Source organism: Oncorhynchus kisutch, linkage group LG5, assembly GCF_002021735.2.
Source record: "Oncorhynchus kisutch isolate 150728-3 linkage group LG5, Okis_V2, whole genome shotgun sequence".
NCBI classification, from domain to species: domain Eukaryota; kingdom Metazoa; phylum Chordata; class Actinopteri; order Salmoniformes; family Salmonidae; genus Oncorhynchus; species Oncorhynchus kisutch.
In genome coordinates, this window is record NC_034178.2 from 64441809 (window position 1) to 64462578 (window position 20770).

Genomic DNA, 20770 nt, shown 5'->3' on the forward strand with positions numbered 1-20770 from the left:
CCTGGTCAGCCTGGTCAGCCGGTCAAACCCGGCCTAACCCGGACGACGCTGGGCCAATTGTGCATCGCCCCATGTCAGAGATATTTCCACTTAAATCACTGTAGATGAAGCAGAGGAGACGTGGATTGTGTATGTGTGCCATTCAGTGGGGGAATGGGCAAGACAAATGATTTACTGTATGTGCCCCCCCGGCAGGTTGCAGCAGCCCCTAGTGCTGAACCGGCTGCACAATGTTAACGCAGCCACTCAGAAAAGCTTGTGCACTGCGCCACTCGTGGGCAGATATATACACTCAGCCCTCTGTCTCTCCTTCTCCTCCTCCTCGCTCACATTCTCTCTTCTCCTCCATCAGGCAACATCCTGCTCTCGCCTCCATCTCCAGCAACCATGTCCAGCACTGTATCAGGTAAGGCATATGTTACAACCTATCGTTTATAAAAGGGGGGGGGGGTATGTATTTATCAGATAAAATCCTTCTGTTGGATGTTTTAGATGGAATATCTAGATGTTATTGGAGATGCACTGATGGGTATTTTGATATGTATTGCTCAAATAGGTTCTTCATTTTACATGTCAAATAGATCTTCAGAGCATCTTTTGTTTGATCTAATGTCTGGCCACATCAAATTCCACCATTCATGAATGGATGAGATCTAGGTTTCGCATTTGTTTCATTTGAGTGCTTCTAAAGGTTGTATGTTGAAACTGAGTATGTTTCTCTAAAATGACTTTGTGTGGATTATTTCAGGGGATCAGATGGTTTCCATTTGTGATTAGAGATCTCAGGGATTTACCTCCAGTCATACCAAGGGCTGCGTCTCAATTGGTAACCTTATTCCTTATGTAATGCACTACCTTTGACTAGGGCCCCAGGGGGAATTGAGGGGCCATTTGTGACACAGCCAAGGTGTGCCTGCTGGTAAACTGCCGGCTTGATGACGCAGATCTGAAGCAGTAAAAAAGGAATCTCACATTGAGTCTTGCAGTGCACGCAGCAGATCATACAGTTCAAATTCTAGGTCCTATACAGTTCATTATATAGGAATCACCAGGGGTGTAAACCTCTGACAAAACTATGGTACAGTATCGGATACAAAATATTATATTGAATTCATCTGATTTGATATAGTTTGATACTGTATTTGCTAATCCCTCTTTTGATGGCGTTCATGATCATGACATTTCACTTTTGTGCCTGTGTGTGTGTGTGTGTGTGTGTGTGTGTGTGTGTGTGTGTGTGTGTGTGTGTGTGTGTGTGTGTGTGTGTGTGTGTGTGTGTGTGTGTGTGTGTGTGTGTTTGTGTGTGGGGTGGGGTGGGGGGAAAAGTAAAATCCAACATTTCTGTTATTATGAATTGTAATTTGCAACCTTATATTTAAAATACAAAAATGTTCCTTAACTATTGATCAAATCAAATCAAATGTATTTATATAGCCCTTCGTACATCAGCTGATATCTCAAAGTGCTGTACAGAAACCCAGCCTAAAACCCCAAACAGCAAGCAATGCAGGTGTAGAAGCACGGTGGCTAGGAAAAACTCCCTAGAAAGGCCAAAACCTAGGAAGAAACCTAGAGAGGAACTAGGCTATGTGGGGTGGCCAGTCCTCTTCTGACTGTGCCGGGTGGAGATTATAACAGAACATGGCCAAGATGTTCAAATGTTCATAAATGACCAGCATGGTCCAATAATAATAAGGCAGAACAGTTGAAACTGGAGCAGCAGCACGGCCAGGTGGACTGGGGACAGCAACGAGTCATCATGTCAGGTAGTCCTGAGGCATGGTCCTAGGGCTCAGGTCCTCCGAGAGAGAGAAAGAAAGAGAGAAAGAGAGAATTAGAGAGAGCACACTTAAATTCACACAGGACACTGAATAGGACAGGAGAAGTACTCCAGATATAACAAACTGACCCTAGCCCCCTGACACATAAACTACTGCAGCATAAATACTGGAGGCTGAGACAGGAGGGGTCAGGAGACACTGTGGCCCCATCTGAGGACACCCCCAGACAAGGCCAAACAGGAAGGATGTAACCCCACCCACTTTGCCAAAGCACAGCCCCCACACCACTAGAGGGATATCTTTATTGATGGCCTATTGCAACCCCCATGGGCCACCGCATTAACACGAGGGATATTAACCAGCGGTAACTCAGTGTTCCATGTGCAGCTTCTTTACGTCTTGTCCTTCCATTCATCTGTTCACACAGGTTAGTCTCATCTCTGTCTGAACATTGACATACAGTATAATAGCTCCACGCTTGATTGAGGAAAAAGAGAATCGGCACCTCATTGACAACAGCTATAGGATCTAGAAGCATCATTCCCCATGCATCCAGCTAAAAGTCAGGCAGATTAACAACATATCTAATTTCACCACTTTTTCATCAAAGAATAACAGTTCTCTGCACAGGTATTACGGATGTAGTATATATACAGCACGGGAAAAAGCAGTAAACATCTTATGGCAATGTGGATTATCATCCTTTCTTGTCATTTCTGTTGTTACAGTGTCAAAAGAATGTCTAAAGTATCCCTTTACATAACAATATCCTGTCAGTCAATAATGTATTTTGTGGGAGTATGGTGTCATCCTAACTGCTGTGCTCTCAAAGCTTCAGGGTGGTTGTACGAGGCTAGTGTACTGTACGTTCACATTAGTGATCTTTTAGCTAAAACCATGGTAAATATACATTTTAAATCATGTTAATAGGACGTTCATAGTATCCGTTTATGAAATTGAAGCGTTTGATCAACATAAATCCCCAAAACCTCAGGGAATCGCTAAAACATTTATTTGCAGAAACCCAGTGAATTATGCATTTGCTCATAGCCTGGCTGATCATTCAGCTAGTGATACTCTTTTTGTGGTTTGAACCTGTTCTCAAACACACAGATTGTTATATGCTACTGGTTAAACACACCTCTATCACACAGTAGGGAGTCAAAAGGAAAGACTATAGGAAAAAAGAGATACATGTGAATTTGTGTCTAATTCATGCCCAGATTGTCGAGCAAGACAAGAGTTCACATTCTGAAAATGAATCACTGAAACATTTCCTTAATCTCCTAAACAGGTCTTGAAAGTTATATTTTCAACCTGAAAATGGGTTGTGATTAGATAGAGTGCAGCAACGGCCGGAAGGGACTTTTCGCGGCAGGTTAGGAGAGCAGTTTAGCTAATGCAATTAAAATTGTATGACTGCCTTAATTTCACTGGACCCCAGGAAGAGCAGTTACAGCCTTGGTAGGAACTGATGGAGATCCATAATAAATACAAATACAAACCCTATGTTACATCTGCTCCTGCCATGCCCTCTACTGCTCATCCTGTGTCTCCTTGACCTGCCACCACTCCCCCAGTATTCTCTCCCTCTCCCCCTCTCTCTGTGTGTGTGTGATTGTGTGGTCGGAGACAGGTGTGCTGGAGTCAGAGCAGATCCCCACCAGTTGCAACCTGTTCCTCTACAAATACATAGTCCTGCCACTTCCACACTGCCAGATCGTAATCTCTGCTCAGTCAGTCTATGTTTCTAGCCGTTTGTTACTATTTAGATCCTGTTATCCTGTTGTGCCTGTTTTCCTTGCCTGACATGGTTTTCCACTACGCTACAATTCTGCCCACATCTCCTCATCCCGCTACTCTGTCCTGGACCCCCCACTCCACTGCATCCTTGGATTCCTCTCCGGACCTGCTTACCCTGTCCCAACCCCTCCCGCTCCAGCCTCAGCCTCCTGCAACCCACCTGAGCTTCCCCTGGCCTGCACTCCATCTTCCCCCCGTGTTTCAATAAATACCATGGTTACTTCATCCCAGTCTCCTCGTCTGAGTCTGCTCTTGGGTTTCCCTGTTCACACTAACCCTTTTCCTAACCTTAACCCCAGTCTCCTAACCTGCTACGTTAATTCTCCTAACCTGCTGCGTACGTTCTATTAACCTCCTAAAAAGTCAATTCTGGTCTTAGTAAATTCTGGTCAACCTAGTCAGCACCCTGAAAATGACCTGGTATACAAGGCGGCCATTTTGAAGTATTTTGGGGGAATAATGACTTACAGCTCACACAGTAGGTGTCTCGTTAGGCGTTCAGTTTTTTCCAAAGAGGTTTAGTTTTCAAGTCCTCCTTTTTCACATTAGGTACATAACAATATACAGTATGTCATAGATCATAGGCTTCTCAGCTCATCATTTTGAGAGAGAGAGAGACAGGTGTAGTCTGTTTAGTCTCTCTCTCTCTCTCTCTTTTTTATTTATTTTACCTTTATTTAACCAGGCAAGTCAGTTAAGAACAAATTCTTATTTTCAATGACGGCCTAGGAACAGCGGGTTAACTGCCTGTTCAGGGGCAGAACGACAGATTTGTACCTTGAACTTGCAACCTTCCGGTTACTAGTCCAAAGCTCTAACCACTAGGCTAGCCTGCCGCCCCTCACTTTTTGTAATATACAGTGAAGGCTGCAGATGGGCAATGACATGTTTTCGGCCTGGGGCTGAGAGGCTGGATATGATTCACCACTATGTCCTCTGCAGCTCAGATCTGTTTTAATAGAGCTCACAGAGGTAACAATATACAGCTTAGTTCTGTTTTAATAGAGCTCACAGAGGTAACAATATTCAGCTTAGTTCTGTTTTAATAGAGCTCACAGAGGTAACAATATACAGCTTAGTTCTGTTTTAATAGAGCTCACAGAGGTAACAATAGACAGCTTAGTTCTGTTTTAATAGAGCTCACAGAGGTAACAATATACAGCTTAGTTCTGTTTTAATAGAGCTCACAGAGGTAACAATATACAGCTTAGTTCTGTTTTAATAGAGCTCACAGAGGTAACAATATTCAGCTTAGTTCTGTTTTAATAGCGCTCACAGAGGTAACAATATACAGCTTAGTTCTGTTTTAATAGAGCTCACAGAGGTAACAATAGACAGCTTAGTTCTGTTTTAATAGAGCTCACAGAGGTAACAATATACAGCTTAGTTCTGTTTTAATAGAGCTCACAGAGGTAACAATATACAGCTTAGTTCTGTTTTAATAGAGCTCACAGAGGTAACAATATTCAGCTTAGTTCTGTTTTAATAGAGCTCACAGGGGTAACAATATTCAGCTTAGTTCTGTTTTAATAGAGCTCACAGAGGTAACAATATACATATTAGTTCTGTTTTAATAGAGCTCACAGAGGTAACAATAGACAGCTTAGTTCTGTTTTAATAGAGCTCACAGAGGTAACAATATACAGCTTATATACAATATACAGCTCAGAGGTAATAATATGGCTGTATCAGTCCAAGGCTATTACCTTAGGGATTTGTCTGTCTAGAGAGGGGTCATTTTTCAGCCATAGAGCCATGTTGTTTCTCCAGGCCGTTTCATAGATAGCTGACCACAGGGACTGATGTATGAAGATGCCACACCCTGACCATAGTTTGCTTTGTTTGTGTATATGTTTTATTTGGTCAGGGTGTGATCTGAGTGGGCATTCTATGTTGTATGTCTAGTTTGTCTGTTTCTGTGTTTGGCCTGATATGGTTCTCAATCAGAGGCAGGTGTTAGCCATATTTTCAGGTAGCCTGTTTTGTCATTGTGGGTTGTGGGTGATTGTCTATGTTAGTTGCTTGTGTCAGCGCATTTCATATATAGCTTCACGGTCGTTGTTCATTTATTGTTTTGTTCAGTTTACTTTGTGTTTCGTCATCCATTAAAATGATGCATTCACACCACGCTGCGATTTGGTCCGCTTCTTACGATGATCGTGACAGAAGATAAAACCATGATCCATCTCTGTGGAGGTACTGAACATTTGGTCCTGTCAGAAGCTGCCCTCTGGTATTCTAGGGTACAATTCTAGAATTTTTGTGCATACTACCCCCTCTCCACACATATGCACGCACACATGCAAGAACACCCTAACCCTAAAATTAATCCTAGCTCCTAACCCTAGCTCCTGACCTTAAAATTAATCCTAGCTCCTAACCCTAGCTCCTAACCCTAGCTTCTAACCATAAAATTAACCCTAACACACACACACACGCACAAGCAAACACAAACACATATTTTCCTGAGTGGGTCTAATGTGCATCGTACTCAGCCGAGCGTGTCAATAATTGATGATGGTGCCTGTGAGGATTTATCCGTGATGTAAGCAAGGAACATAAAACTAGCAATCTGCTCCACTGTTATTACATCACTAGGCCATTAGCTGTAATGCATCTTGCCATCTTGATGTAATACATGTATCACTAGCCACTTCAAACAATGCCACTTTATATAACATTTACATACCCTACATTGCTCATCTCATATGTATATACTGTACTCTATACCATCTACTGCATCTTGCCTATGCCGTTCGGCCATCACTCATTCATATATTTTATGTCCATATTCTTATTCATTCCTTTACACTAGTGTGTATAAGGTAGTTGTTGTGAAATTGTTAGGTCAGATTACTTGTTAGATATTACTGCATGGTCGGAACTAGAAGTACAAGCACTACACTCGCATTAACATCTGTTAACCATGTGTATGTGACAAATGAAATTTGATTTGATTTGTATATCTAAATAGCTTTATGTATGTATTGATGATGATTGAATGTTGTGTCTAGGGTTGATCCCACCTTGAGTTGAACGATTGTTGTCCAAGGTCCTTTTGGGACAGAATTATACCAATCTCATATTGAACATAATATGTGTATGCAACAAGTGAAATCAAGTTGAATCTGCATTTTACAGATATATATATATATATATATATATATATATATATATATATATATAGTGCTTAATTCAAGTAGTACTTGGGATTAAATTAACCATTTAATGACAATACTTGACACACTACTGCTATTCTCTGTTTATTATCTATGCATAGTCACTTTAACTCTATCTACATATACATATTACCTCAATGACCTCAACTAACCGGTGGCCCAGCACATTGACTCAGGCACCCCCTGTATAAAGCCTCCACATTGACTCAGGCACCCCATGTATAAAGCCTCCACATTGACTCAGGCACCCCCTGTATAAAGCCTCCACATTGACTCAGGCACCCCCTGTATAAAGCCTCCACATTGACTCTGTACCGGCACCCCCTGTATAAAGCCTCCACATTGACTCAGGCACCCCCTGTATAAAGCCTCCACATTGACTCTGTACCGGCACCCCCTGTATAAAGCCTCCCTATTGTTATTTTTTTCTTGCATTTCACTGTAAGGTGATACCTGTTGTATTCGGCGCATGTGACAAATAACATTTGATTTGACTTGTATGTGGTATGATTTGAATAATGAATGACGAATCAGAATGAAGAAACTGATAAATAGATATGGATTTGTCGGTGAAAAGAGGCCCTTGAATAGCCCGATAGCCAGTTGTTATTGTTGGGGCACAGTACTACAGGTAGACCACAGCCTCAGGGTGTTCTGTCTATGCCTGCTGCTTCAGACATGGCATCATCTAGCTGATAGAGAGAACCTGTTCCCTGCCTAGCAGCCAGAGATGCCATCTTGGCAGCACACTGTGATTGTAGACATTGTTAGGAGCACTGAACTCACAGACACACAAGCTACCCCTCCACTCTCTCTCTATCTTGCTCTCTCTCGCTCTCCCTCTCTCTTTCTCGCTCTCTCACTCACTCACTCACTCACTCACTCACTCACTCACTCACTCACTCACTCACTCACTCACTCGAATGCACACACACACACACACACACCCGCCCTCCGTCTCTGAGCTGCTGATTTGAGTAGTACTGCTGCAGTGAGTGGAGAGAAAGGGAGGGTTGGGTTGGGTTTGCACTCTGCCTAGCTAAGACTGCGATTTCCAGAGTGCCTTGCTGCCGCCCACGCCCATCAGACATCTACCCACAGTGACAATGCTTTCAACTCGGCACAGCACGAACCCACTGACCCACATACTGTGTTGCCCGGGAAACGGTGCCTGTGTGTGCCATTGTCTGATTACACCCGCCTCTATTCAATTACCTGGGGTGTCTGTGAGAATTTACGATCATGCATTCAATGATAAAAAAAGAACATTAGTCTAGGTATACGGTTTCTTAAAGCAGGAAGACTGTTCCTTTGGACTCCTGCTAGATAACACCTGCCTAGATTTGATTATAAGGTTCATTGTGTCATCCTAACATTTCTCTATGACTGCTGCCTGACTGTGTCCAACACCTAACAACAACAAAAAAGTCAAACAATGAGGATGCACTCTGCATATTTTCACAACATTATTTTGATATGAGGAAATCTCTGTGGCTTCCCCCTCCCAAGGCAGGCTACATACCAACACAATGACTGGATCTTTGCTGTATTTTAGATTGTTTAGATATTGTTTAGATATGATTCATTTGGATAAAGTGATATTTTGGGGAGAGGAAATGAGTAATACACATGCATAACAATTACCTCTATGAAGGTGATATAAACGCTAGAAGCTGGTTTCATTAGCATAGTGTTTGTTGTACATTCAGATAAGATGTGCTGCTCATACTCTACTGGGGTGATTTATGTTCATACAGCGTCATGACTCATGTCAGAGAAAAGCTAACGTTTGTTTCAGTTGTGGGCCTACCAGTATGTCCAGATCTAACACTGTGTTGTATACACAAAAATAATGGTTCTAAACAGTACCAGATAGGGGTTCTTTGGCTTATAAACATTGTTTCACCTTTTTTTGGTGCTATATAGAACCCTTTTTAAAAAGCTCTATAAAGAACCATGCTCACAAGGTTCTAAATGGAACCTGTATGGGTTATAAAAAAAAATGTAAAACTTTCCTAAGGTTCTATAATGAACCATTGAATAAGATTTTATAAAGCACCAAAAAGGGGTTCTACTGATTGGGGCTATATAGGACACTTTTTGGGGTTCTTTATAGAACCTTTATAGAGAATGTTTTTTTATATCTTTACTTACTTAAACTTGTAAGTCAGTTAAGAACCAACATTTTTTTTCAATCAAGGCCTAGGAACAGTGGGTTAACTTCCTTGATCAGGGGCAGAACGACAGATTCAGCTCGGGGATTCAAACTTGCAACCTTTTGGTTACTAGTCCAACGCTCTAACCACTAGGCTACGCTGCCGCCCCAGGTTATACAACAGACCTTTCTCAATCTGATAGGTTCTTTGTGGATCCTTTTGAAGAATCATACAGTTATTTTTTTTATTCTAGTCAGCCATTTAATATTGTTAAAATTCCATTGGTGTTATTATTGTGTTAATTCACAAGTTGCGTTGTTCTGTGAAGGGAGTAGTACAGTCGTAGCCAACATTTTTGAGAATGACATGTGTCTTTAGATATTTTTGTCAGATGTTACTATGGAATACTGAAGTATAATTACAAGCATTTCATAAGTGGCAAAGGCTTTTATTGACAATTACATGAAGTTGATGCAAAGAGTCAATATTTTCAGTGTTGACCTGTCTTTTTCAAGACCTCTGTAATCAGCCCTGACATGCTGTCAATTAACTTCTGGGCCACATCCTGACTGATGGCAGCCCATTCTTGCATAATCAATGCTTGGAGTTTGTCAGAATATGTGGGATTTGTTTGTCCACCCGCCTCTTGAGGATTGACCACAAGTTCTCAATGGGATTAAAGGTCTGGGGAGTTTCCTGGCCATGGACCCAAAATATAGATGTTTTGTACCCTGAGCCACTTAGTTATCACTTTTGCCTTATGGCAAGGTTCTCCATCATGCTAGAAAAGGCAGTGTTCATCACCAAACTGTTCCTGGATGGTTGGGAGAAGTTGCTCTCGGAGGATGTGTTGGTACCATTCTTTATTCATGGCTGAGTTCTTAGGCAAAATTGTGAGTGAGCCCACTCCCTTGGCTGAGAAGCAACCCCACACATGAATGGTCTCAGAATGCTTTACTGTTGGCATGACACAGGGCTGATGGTAGCGCTCACCTTGTCTGCTCCGGACAAGCTTTTTTCCGGATGCCCCACACAATCGGAAAGGGGATTCATCAGAGAAAATGACTTTACCCCAGTCCTCAGCAGTCCAATCCCTGTACCTTCTGCAGAATATCAGTCTGGCCCTGATGTTTTTCGTGGAGAGAAGTGGCTTATTTTCTTCTTGACACCAGGCCATCCTCCAAAAGTCTTCGCCTCACTGTGCGTGCAGATGCACTCACACCTGCCTGCTGCCATTCCTGAGCAAGCTCTGTACTGGTGTTGCCCCGATCCCGCAGCTGAATCAACTTTAGGAGACGGTCCTGGCGCTTGCTGGACTTTCTTGGGCGCCCTGAAGCCTTCTTCACAACAATTGAACCGCTCTCCTTGAAGTTCTTGATGATGTGATAAATGGTTGATTTGGGTGCAATATCCTTGCCTGTGAAGCTCTTTTTGTGCAAAGCAATGATGACGGCTCATGTTTCCTTGCAGGTAACCATGCTTGACAGAGGAATAACAATGATTCCAAGCACCACCCGTACAAATCAGCTGGGCTTGACAATCTGGACCCTCTATTTCTGAAACTATCTGCCACCATTGTCGCAACCCCTATTACCAGCCTGTTCAACCTCTCTTTCATCTCGTCTGAGATCCCCAAGGATTGGAAAGCTGCCGCAGTCATCCCCCTCTTCAAAGGGGGAGACACCCTGGACCCAAACTGTTACAGACCTATATCCATCCTGCCCTGCCTATCTAAGGTCTTCGAAAGCCAAGTCAACAAACAGGTCACTGACCATCTCGAATCCCACCGTACCTTCTCCGCTGTGCAATCTGGTTTCCGAGCCGGTCATGGGTGCACCTCAGCCACACTCAAGGTACTAAACGACATCATAACCGCCATCGATAAAAGACAGTACTGTGCAGCCGTCTTCATCGACCTTGCCAAGGCTTTCGACTCTGTCAATCACCATATTCTTATCGGCAGACTCAGTAGCCTCGGTTTTTCGGATGACTGCCTTGCCTGGTTCACCAATTACTTTGCAGACAGAGTTCAGTGTGTCAAATCGGAGGGCATGCTGTCCGGTCCTCTGGCAGTCTCTATGGGGGTGCCACAGGGTTCAATTCTCGGGCCGACTCTTTTCTCTGTGTATATCAATGATGTTGCTCTTGCTGCGGGCGATTCCCTGATCCACCTCTACGCAGACGACACCATTCTATATACTTTCGGCCCGTCTTTGGACACTGTGCTATCTAACCTCCAAACAAGCTTCAATGCCATACAACACTCCTTCCGTGGCCTCCAACTGCTCTTAAACGCTAGTAAAACCAAATGCATGCTTTTCAACCGGTCGCTGCCTGCACCTGCATGCCCGACTAGCATCACCACCCTGGATGGTTCCGACCTAGAATATGTGGATGTCTATAAGTACCTAGGTGTCTGGCTAGACTGCAAACTCTCCTTCCAGACTCATATCAAACATCTCCAATCGAAAATCAAATCAAGAGTCGGCTTTCTATTCCGCAACAAAGCCTCCTTCACTCAAGCCGCCAAGCTTACCCTAGTAAAACTGACTATCCTACCGATCCTCGACTTCGGCGATGTCATCTACAAAATGGCTTCCAACACTCTACTCAGCAAACTGGATGCAGTCTATCACAGTGCCATCCGTTTTGTCACTAAAGCACCTTATACTACCCACCACTGCGACTTGTATGCTCTAGTCGGCTGGCCCTCGCTACATATTCGTCGCCAGACCCACTGGCTCCAGGTCATCTACAAGTCTATGCTAGGTAAAGCTCCGCCTTATCTCAGCTCACTGGTCACGATGGCAACACCCATCCGTAGCACGCGCTCCAGCAGGTGTATCTCACTGATCATCCCAAAAGCCAACACCTCATTTGGCCGCCTTTCGTTCCAGTACTCTGCTGCCTGTGACTGGAACGAATTGCAAAAATCGCTGAAGTTGGAGACTTTTATCTCCCTCACCAACTTCAAACATCAGCTATCTGAGCAGCTAACCGATCGCTGCAGCTGTACATAGTCTATTGGTAAATAGCCCACCCTTTTCACCTACCTCATCCCCATACTGTTTTTATTTATTTACTTTTCTGCTCTTCTGCACACCAATATCTCTACCTGTACATGACCATCTGATCTTTTATCACTCCAGTGTTAATCTGCAAAATTGTAATTATTTGCCTACCTCCTCATGCCTTTTGCACACATTGTATATAGACCCCCCCTTCGTTTTCTACTGTGTTATTGACTTGTTAATTGTTTACTCCATGTGTAACTCTTTGTTGTATGCTCACACTGCTATGCTTTATCTTGGCCAGGTCGCAGTTGCAAATGAGAACTTGTTCTCAACTAGCCTACCTGGTTAAATAAAGGTGAAATAAAATAAAATAAAAAAACACACTCTTTTTGAAGCTTCCAGTCTGTTATTCGAACTCAATCAGCATGACAGAGTGATCTCCAGCCTTATCCTCGTCAACACTCACGCCTGTGTTAATGAGAGAATCACTGATATGATGTCAGCTGGTCCTTTTGTGGAAGGGCTGAAATGCAGTGGAATTTTTTTGGGGGGGGAGTGTGTATATGCTGGAGTATATGCAAATTGTCATCATACAAACTGAGGCTTCAGACTTTGTGAAAATTTATATTTGAGTCATTCTCAAAACTTTTGGCCACGACTGTACACAGCGTTGTACGAGATCTTCAGTTTCTTGGCAATTTCTCGCATGGAATAGCCTTCATTTTTCAGAACAAGAATAGAATGACGAGTTTCAGTTCCTTGTTTCTGGCCATTTTGAGCCTGTAATCGAACTCACAAATGCTGATGCTCCAGATACTCAACTAGTCTAAAGAAGGCCAGTTGTATTGCCTCTTTAATCAAAACAACAGTTTTCAGCTGTTTAAACATAATTACAAAAGGGTTTTCTAATGATCAATTATCCTTTTAAAATTATAAACTTGGATTAGCTAACACAACGTGCCATTGGAACACAGGAGTGATGGTTGATGATAATGGCCCTCTGTACGCCTATGTAGATATTCCATTAAAAAATCTGCTATTTCCAGCTGCAATAGTCATTTACAACATTAACAATGTCTACACTGTATTTCTGATCAATTTGATGTTATTTTAATGGACAAAAAATTTGCTTTTCTTCCAAAAACAAGGACATTTCTAAGTGACCTCAAACTTTTGAACGGTAGTGTATATTTTCCTTAATTATTTTCCTCTAACACCACCACACCTAATGGACAACAGCACTTAGGCTTCTACTTCCAGCTTATACCTACTACTGTATATACATTCTACAGACACAGTATATTTTACAATAGTTATATTTTGTTTGTTTTTAGTCCCATCCTTCAGCTACCATACATTTTAAAAGAGCAAAGAAAACTTTAGTGAACTGTAAAGAACCGTTGAAGAGCTCAAAGGGTTCTTGAGTCCTTATTGTTCCACATAGAACCATCACCCTTCCCAGAACCATTGAGGAACCCTAATATTTTTGTGTGTGGCATATTGAACATTTAGACACTCCTCTAACCTTATTTTGTTGTGCTGGTCAGTAATAGATCAGTGAAGATCTCTTATGATTTTATACAGATACAGGTGTCATTTCTATGAAGTAACTTAAACCCCTGTTGAAAGAGCTTGTGATACTAAAAGTCGCTGCTACAAAGACAAATGAACTTGATGAACCTAGCCAAGTTCAGTTGTGTTGAGGCTATCCTTGCTAACATGGGAAGCCTGGCACATGCGTTGCGTGAGGGCCCTGCTGCTCATCTACGCTATATAAATATTACATAAGCCAAAGCACAGTGAGTCGAGAGGGAGGAGGAGGTTTGCGGCATACAAGTATTACTTTAAAGTCATTCAACTTGTAGCCTGTGTGCCAGTTTGTTTCTGCCTCAGTCAACTCCTTCATCGCTGCCCAAACATGATTTGGCATGAAAATGACAAGGGAGTTGACTAAAGCCTGAACAACTTACTTTATGTTCATTGTTGAGTTGGTTGGAACTATTTTTTCAGCATGAACCAGTTCTATTGTCACTTACTTTCAACGACAATGGAGCAGAACCAACCGCTGACTCCAAATGTCAACATGATTAGCGTCATTCCCAAACCTGAGTCAATATGTTTACTTGAACATCAAGATGTATATTTATATTTATTGTGGACCCCCATTAGATGTTGCCACGGCATCAGCTACCCTTCCTCCGGTCCAGCAACATTAAGGCAGTTTTATACAATTTTAAAAACATTACATTCGCAGATTTCACAACAGACTGTGTGCCCTCCGGCCCCTACTCCACCACTACCACATACTGTATCTACAGTACTAAATCCATGTGTATGTGTGTATATAGTGTGTATGTTATTGTGTGTGTGTGTGTGTGTGTGTGTGTATGCAAGAGGCGTCAAGAGGTGAAACAAAATATAATTCTCGTTAAACACTTGTTATAATTATATATTATTTACACGAGGCACAGGGTTAAGTGGAGAAGCTACTGGCAGCTCGGGCTGTTTTTGTGGCAGTGCTCCCAGTAACTTGTCTGCACGGCCTCCTTAGTAAGTTGACTGACGGCCTCCTTAGTAAGTTGACTGAACGGCCTCCTTAGTAAGTTGACTGAACGGCCTCCTTAGTAAGTTGACTGCACGGCCTCCTTAGTAAGTTGACTGAACAACCTCCTTAGTAAGTTGACTGAACGGCCTCCTTAGTAACTTGTCTGCACGGCCTCCTTAGTAACTTGTCTGCACGGCCTCCTTAGTAACTTGTCTGCACGGCCTCCTTAGTAACTTGTCTGCACGGCCTCCTTAGTAACTTGTCTGCACAGCCTCCCTAGTAATTTGGCTGAAAAAAAATTCTGGCAAGCTTCATCCATATCCATTTAGAGTGGAGGGAACCTAACCCACCTGCACACACGATCACACACACACACACAATCACACACACACGCACACACACACACGCACACACACACACACACACACACACACACACACACACACACACACACACACACACACACACACACACACACACACACACACACACACACACACACACACACACACACACACACACACACACACACACACCACAGTCCCAGTGGGTGGAGTTAAGACCAGAGATAAAAGTATATGTATGAATAATTGAGAATACTTCACGTTACTGGAAGTCGGGTAAAAAAAAAAAAATATATGAAATACCTCCTGGCATATACAGCAAGTATTCAGACCCATTTACTATTTCCACATTTTGTTACATTAAAGCCTTATTCTAAACTTTATTTAAAAACAATTCTTCATCAATCTACACACAATACCCCAAAATCACAGAGCAAAAACAGGTTTTTATTTATGACGAATAAGAAAAGGAAATATCACATTTACATAAGTATTCAGGCCCTTTACTTGGTTGAAGTACCTTTGGCAGCGATTACAGCCTCAAGTCTTTTTGAGTATGACGCTGCAAGCTTGGCACACCTGTATTTGAGGAGTTTCTCCCATTCTCCCACTCGATCCTGATTAGTTTTATTTATTTTATTTATTTTACCTTTATTTAACCAGGTAGGCAAGTTGAGAACAAGTTCTCATTTACAATTGCGACCTGGCCAAGATAAAGCAAAGCAGTTCGACAGATAAAACGACACAGAGTTACACATGGAGTAAAAACAAACATACAGTCAATAATGCAGTATAAACAAGTCTATATACAATGTGAGCAAATGAGGTGAGAAGGGAGGTAAAGGCAAAAAAGGCCATGATGGCAAAGTAAATACAATATAGCAAGTCTCCCAGTCGATCCTGATTAGTCTCCCAATCCCTGCCGCTGAAAAACATCACCACAGCATGATGCTGCCACCACCATGCTTCACAGTAGGGATGGTGCCAGGTTTCCTCCAGACGTGATGCTTGGCATCCAATGAGTTCAATCTTGTTTCTCCTTCTGGAAGGTTCTACCATCTCCACAGAGGGACTCTGGAGCTCTGTCAGAGTGACCATTGTTTTCTTGATCACCTCCCTGACCAAGGCCCTTCACCCCGATTGCTCAGTTTGGCCCGGCGGCCAGCTCAAGGAAGAGTCTTGATGGTTCCAAACTTCTTCCATTTAAGAATGATGGAGGCCACTGTGTTTTTAAGGACCCTCAATGCTGCAGACATTTTTTTGTACCCTTCCCCAGGTCTGTGCCTCGATACAATCCTGTGACGGAGCTATACGGACAATTCCTTCAACCTCATGGCTTGGTTTTTGCTCTGACATGCTGTGGGACCTTATGTAGGCAGGTGTGTGCCTTTCCAAATCATGTCAAATCAATTTAAATTTACCACAGGTGGACTCCAAGTTCTAGAAACATCTCAAGGATGATCAATGGAAACAGGATGCACCTGAGCTCAATTTCGAGTCTCATAGCAAAGGGTCTGAATACTTATGTAAATAATGTGATTTTTTGGGGTTTTGCTTTGTCATTATGGAGTATTGTGTGCAGATTGATGAGGGGAATTTTTTTTTTATACATTTTTGAATAAGTCGTAACCAAATGTGGAAAAAGTCAAGGGATCTGAATATTTTACGAATGCACTGTACAGTACAGCCTTGATTCACCATTTTACCATTAGACGCATACATTATCTAGTCATATGACGATATCAGCCAGTTTAGCAAATGCTAAATTACTGTGGCATTCACAATAAATTACACATGCCATTTTAAATGTAAGGATAACCGTGGATGTGTTTTCTCGTCTCCCTGTTTTTCAGCCTACTCCGACAAGATCAAAGAGATGTCCATGCTGTCTCTGATCTGCTCCTGCTTCTACTCACAACCACACCCCAACAGCCTCTACCAATATGGAGGTTAGTAGTGAAGAGCTCTGTGTTTGTCCGTGTCCCTTAGAGATTATATAAATGCTGTATATGATCTCTCCACTTCTCTGTCTGTCTGTCTGTCTCCCCTTCTATGTCTGCCTGTCTGTCTCCCTCCCCTTCTCTGTCTGTCTGCCCTTCTATGTCTGTCTGTCTGCCCTTCTATGTCTGCCCGCCCGCCCGCCCGTCCATCCGTCCCGCTCTGTCTCTCTCTGTCTCTCTCTCTCTGTGTCTCTCTCTCTGTCTCTCTTCAAGCTGCTGTGTGTTAGTACCATAGCATGGTGTACAAACAGGCCAGTAATTCTGAGTCCTGGCCGCCACAGCCTTACTGCCCTAATACCTGTTGTTCTCCACAGACATGGAGGTGAAGTCCCTGAACAAGCGGGCATCCGGCCAGGCCTTCGAGATCATCCTGAAGGCCCCCGCTGACCTTTCTCCGGACAGGCCCCAGCCCCTGCTTTCTGCTCCCAAGAAGGACCTCTCCCCGGACGAGCTCCAGAAGAGGCTGGAAGCTGCGGAGGAGAGGAGGAAGGTAAATGGAGAGCATGACAGAGAATGGGTCAGCATCTCTTCTCACCCTTCGATTCTTCTCACTCTTCACAATCTCTCTCATCATCTATCCGGTTTCCTCTCGCCCTTCTCTCTTTCTCCCTCTTCGCTATCATTGTCTCCTTCTCTCCCTCACCATCTCTCTCCCTCGTCTCTCTCTGCAGTCTCAGGAGGCCCTGGTGCTGAAGCAGCTAGCTGAGAAGCGGGAGCACGAGCGACAGGTGCTCCACAAGGCTGTGGAGGAGAACAACAACTTCAGCAAGATGGCCGAAGAGAAGCTTAACTACAAGATGGAGGTCAACAAAGAGAACCGCGAGGCCCAGCTGAATGCGCTGAAGCAGCGGCTCCGGGCGAAGGTAAGACTGTCAATCAAAGCTATGGCCTAACTTAGAAAAAAGTGTTTTGTGGGTAGAGAATAGAGTATCCTAAACATGATTGGAGGTGATCTTTTGTTTAGGGGTCTACTGTAATGAAAAAACAAGGAGAACTAAGGCCGTAGACATGGGCATTGTGAATACTTACTGGAGGAGTGTGATGACCTAGCCGCCTTTCTGGCAACAGGAGGATATGCATTAGCATGAAATGATTAGCCTGAACGCCAGTCTGTAAATGGATGACCAGTCTGTAACTTAAATTGGCAAGGAAACAATTTAGCATTGCTGAATGCAGAAACAATCAGATTCCTACATTCTTCACTTTTGTTTGATGGCAGTTGATGTTGAAACTCTAACCAGTGTTAATAGAAGAATAAAGGAAAGAAGGGCGCTGAGGAGTATTTCTCTCCACTCATACAGGAGTAATAAAGGCCTAGTTCACTAATTTTGTGGATTTTTTAAATATATATATTTTTTACTGCAGTACCCTCAACACCCCTACTTCCTGCGACTAAATTTCTGTTTAAAATATGTAAATAAAGAGAATAGAGAACAATGGTGGTGACTATGTAAATTACTTTCTATTGCAGTATTTTATAGCACATCTTCTCTAATTTTCACTTTGTTTCATCACAGGAAATCCATGCCGCTGAGGTCCGTAGAAACAAAGAGCTCCAAGCTGACCTCTGTGGTTGAAAACATTTTCTACAGTTTTGTCAAGAGATTCTCATCTGATGGGTTTTGGTTGGAGGAAATGCTACTTTTTAAAATCTCAATGTCTCAAAGGCTCTTGCATTGTTCAGTATACACTGGTTTCACAAGCTAAAAATGTACACAGATTGTTTCTCATCTCTGTGTGTATTTTTTTTTTTAAACGACAAACATTTTGAAATGCGATTCACAGTAGGTCAAAGGTCAGATTTACTAAACCTTTGTACCTGTGTTAAGACTGCACCTGTGAGTTCATACAAAGGAACAACATGAAAACAATTGAAAAGTTATTTCTCTGACTTTTTTTTTTTTTAACCTTTTAAAAAAAATAATTATGTTTGGTACTGTCCAGAAAAATGACCAGTTAATTTTTGCACTAGTGTAAATGCTTGGAAAATCTGTCTGTGTGTCAGACCTAAAAAGCTACTGTAAAAGTGTGGCGTATGGTGAAATATTTGATTGTTTTGGCACATGGGGCAGGCGAGAAGAGCTGGTGTGTGTGTGTACATCTTTACTGTTTGTTTCTGTGTTGGGGATGTTGGGGATTTTGTACAGATGCTAGTTTTATGTGTGTTCATGCACACCTTTTCAGAAGGGTGTGTGTGCGCCTACGTCAGAGAGAAAGGCTGTGAGTCGATTCAAAACATAGCAGTTCAATAGGTAATGTTCAATTCTCACAGGAAGTCAATGTCTACACTGCATCTGTACTGGGAGTGAATTTGTTCCACATATTTCCAAACTGTCATTATCTTGAAAAATGAGCTTGAGGTCATAACACAATCCCTAATTCTATTGCATAAGGTACTTTATGACATGGGAGCAGAGCCACGCTAAATGGACTCAAGAGTTGCCCCTGTGCTAGAGGCTTGCTCAGACCTCGTGAAACGGGATAATATACCATATTCAGCACAATCTACAGGCAAACACACTAACCTGGCCATTCATCATGTATAGTGACACCCATTGTCAGTTTGTGCAGCTGTCTTCAATCAAACTTGTAAAGTTAATCAATTGAGTGTATAAAATGGAGCATAGTCACATTTAGGCCTCAGTTCAATAAAGTTCAGTATTCACGTTGCTGTAGGTCAGGAAATGAATTAGGTTACGACACATATGTTTAATTTGCTTGAAGAGTGGCTTTCGTTCTCGCTTCAGTTTCATTTCCGAGCTACTGAAATCTTCCACACAGTCTGTTTATTTCTGAGAGTCACTCACTTGTGACTGTTGAGTAAGTGCCACTGTAGGGGACTACATTGAGTAAAAAGATGACTCCACGACAGAATGCCGTAGTTAGTTTGCAGTGAGTTAGAGTCAATGTGACAGAACTAGTTTTATGCAAATCATATGCAAATAAGAAGGTTTATGATGTGAAGTTTGGCATGCGATGTAGAGGTATCAAATGCTGACATAGCCTGAATGTATTACCAGACACACTTGCCCTTCTAGCAGCATATAGGCAGGCCTAGGTTACTCGTGCCAGGTTTCCCTATACAGTATTATACAGGGATAATGCTGGGATAATGCTGCTAAGCTTCAGTGGGGTTGCACTAGGACACACAGTGGGGTTATGCTAGGATACAATCCCGTTATGCTGGTGCTTGACTTGGTTGGTTGTCGCCTTGCCTTAAGTAACCTTGACATCGTGCCAACTACTGTTTTAATTATCTTTGTCTAAGATGGGTCCACCAGTCCATTATGCTTACATACACACAGTCTCTGCACATACGACTCTATGTGAATAACTCAACAATAGCTCACCTTTGATACAAGGTCAGCCGTTGTGGCTTGCATATAAAGTCTGATAAACTATAATAAAGTTGGGGATAACTTATTTTTTTAATTTACATTCGTGACATTTAATCATTTACATATGTATTGTTTACAATGGTAGTAAAATATGTCACATGAGATCTGATGATATAGCTTTCACACATCTTTGAAAAATCTAGCCTGGTAAAAAATGATGCTTCAGAATGAATTTCACTGGATCAATAAAACCTTCATGGCACGTTCAAACATTTGTGATTATCTGGTTCATCCGAAGAGCAGGGGACTGGTGCCAAATCACCCACAGGTAACGAAATGGATGATGAATCATCATGTGATAGTTATCTGCTATTTCCCGGACTATTATCAACGTTTGCATGATTTGTCTGTCATAACGTTTGACCAGTAAAATGTGTTATGTGATAACGGATATAATCGAGGGTCTATAGCAGAGATTATGGAAGAATTCTCTAGTCTTATTCGTATTATTTATCAACTGTATGTTTATACTAGAGTCATTCTGCAGAGTATCATATGATGATGCCCTCATGCTGACGCCCAGAATGACAGAAACGAAACTTAACTGTGC

The 20770-nt window shown here is 42.4% G+C and overlaps 1 protein-coding gene across 1 annotated transcript; it reads left to right on the forward strand.

Annotated features, from left to right (window-relative positions):
- The first annotated feature begins 251 nt into the window (after window positions 1-251).
- Window positions 252-20430, forward strand: LOC109891413 (stathmin-3-like). Its single transcript, XM_020483923.2, has 5 exons — window positions 252-406; window positions 16676-16771; window positions 17137-17312; window positions 17494-17685; window positions 18340-20430. The coding sequence occupies exons 1-5, from the start codon at window positions 388-390 to the stop codon at window positions 18397-18399; spliced, it is 543 nt and encodes a 180-aa protein (XP_020339512.1). The 5' UTR covers window positions 252-387; the 3' UTR covers window positions 18400-20430.
- The last annotated feature ends 340 nt before the right edge of the window (window positions 20431-20770 follow it).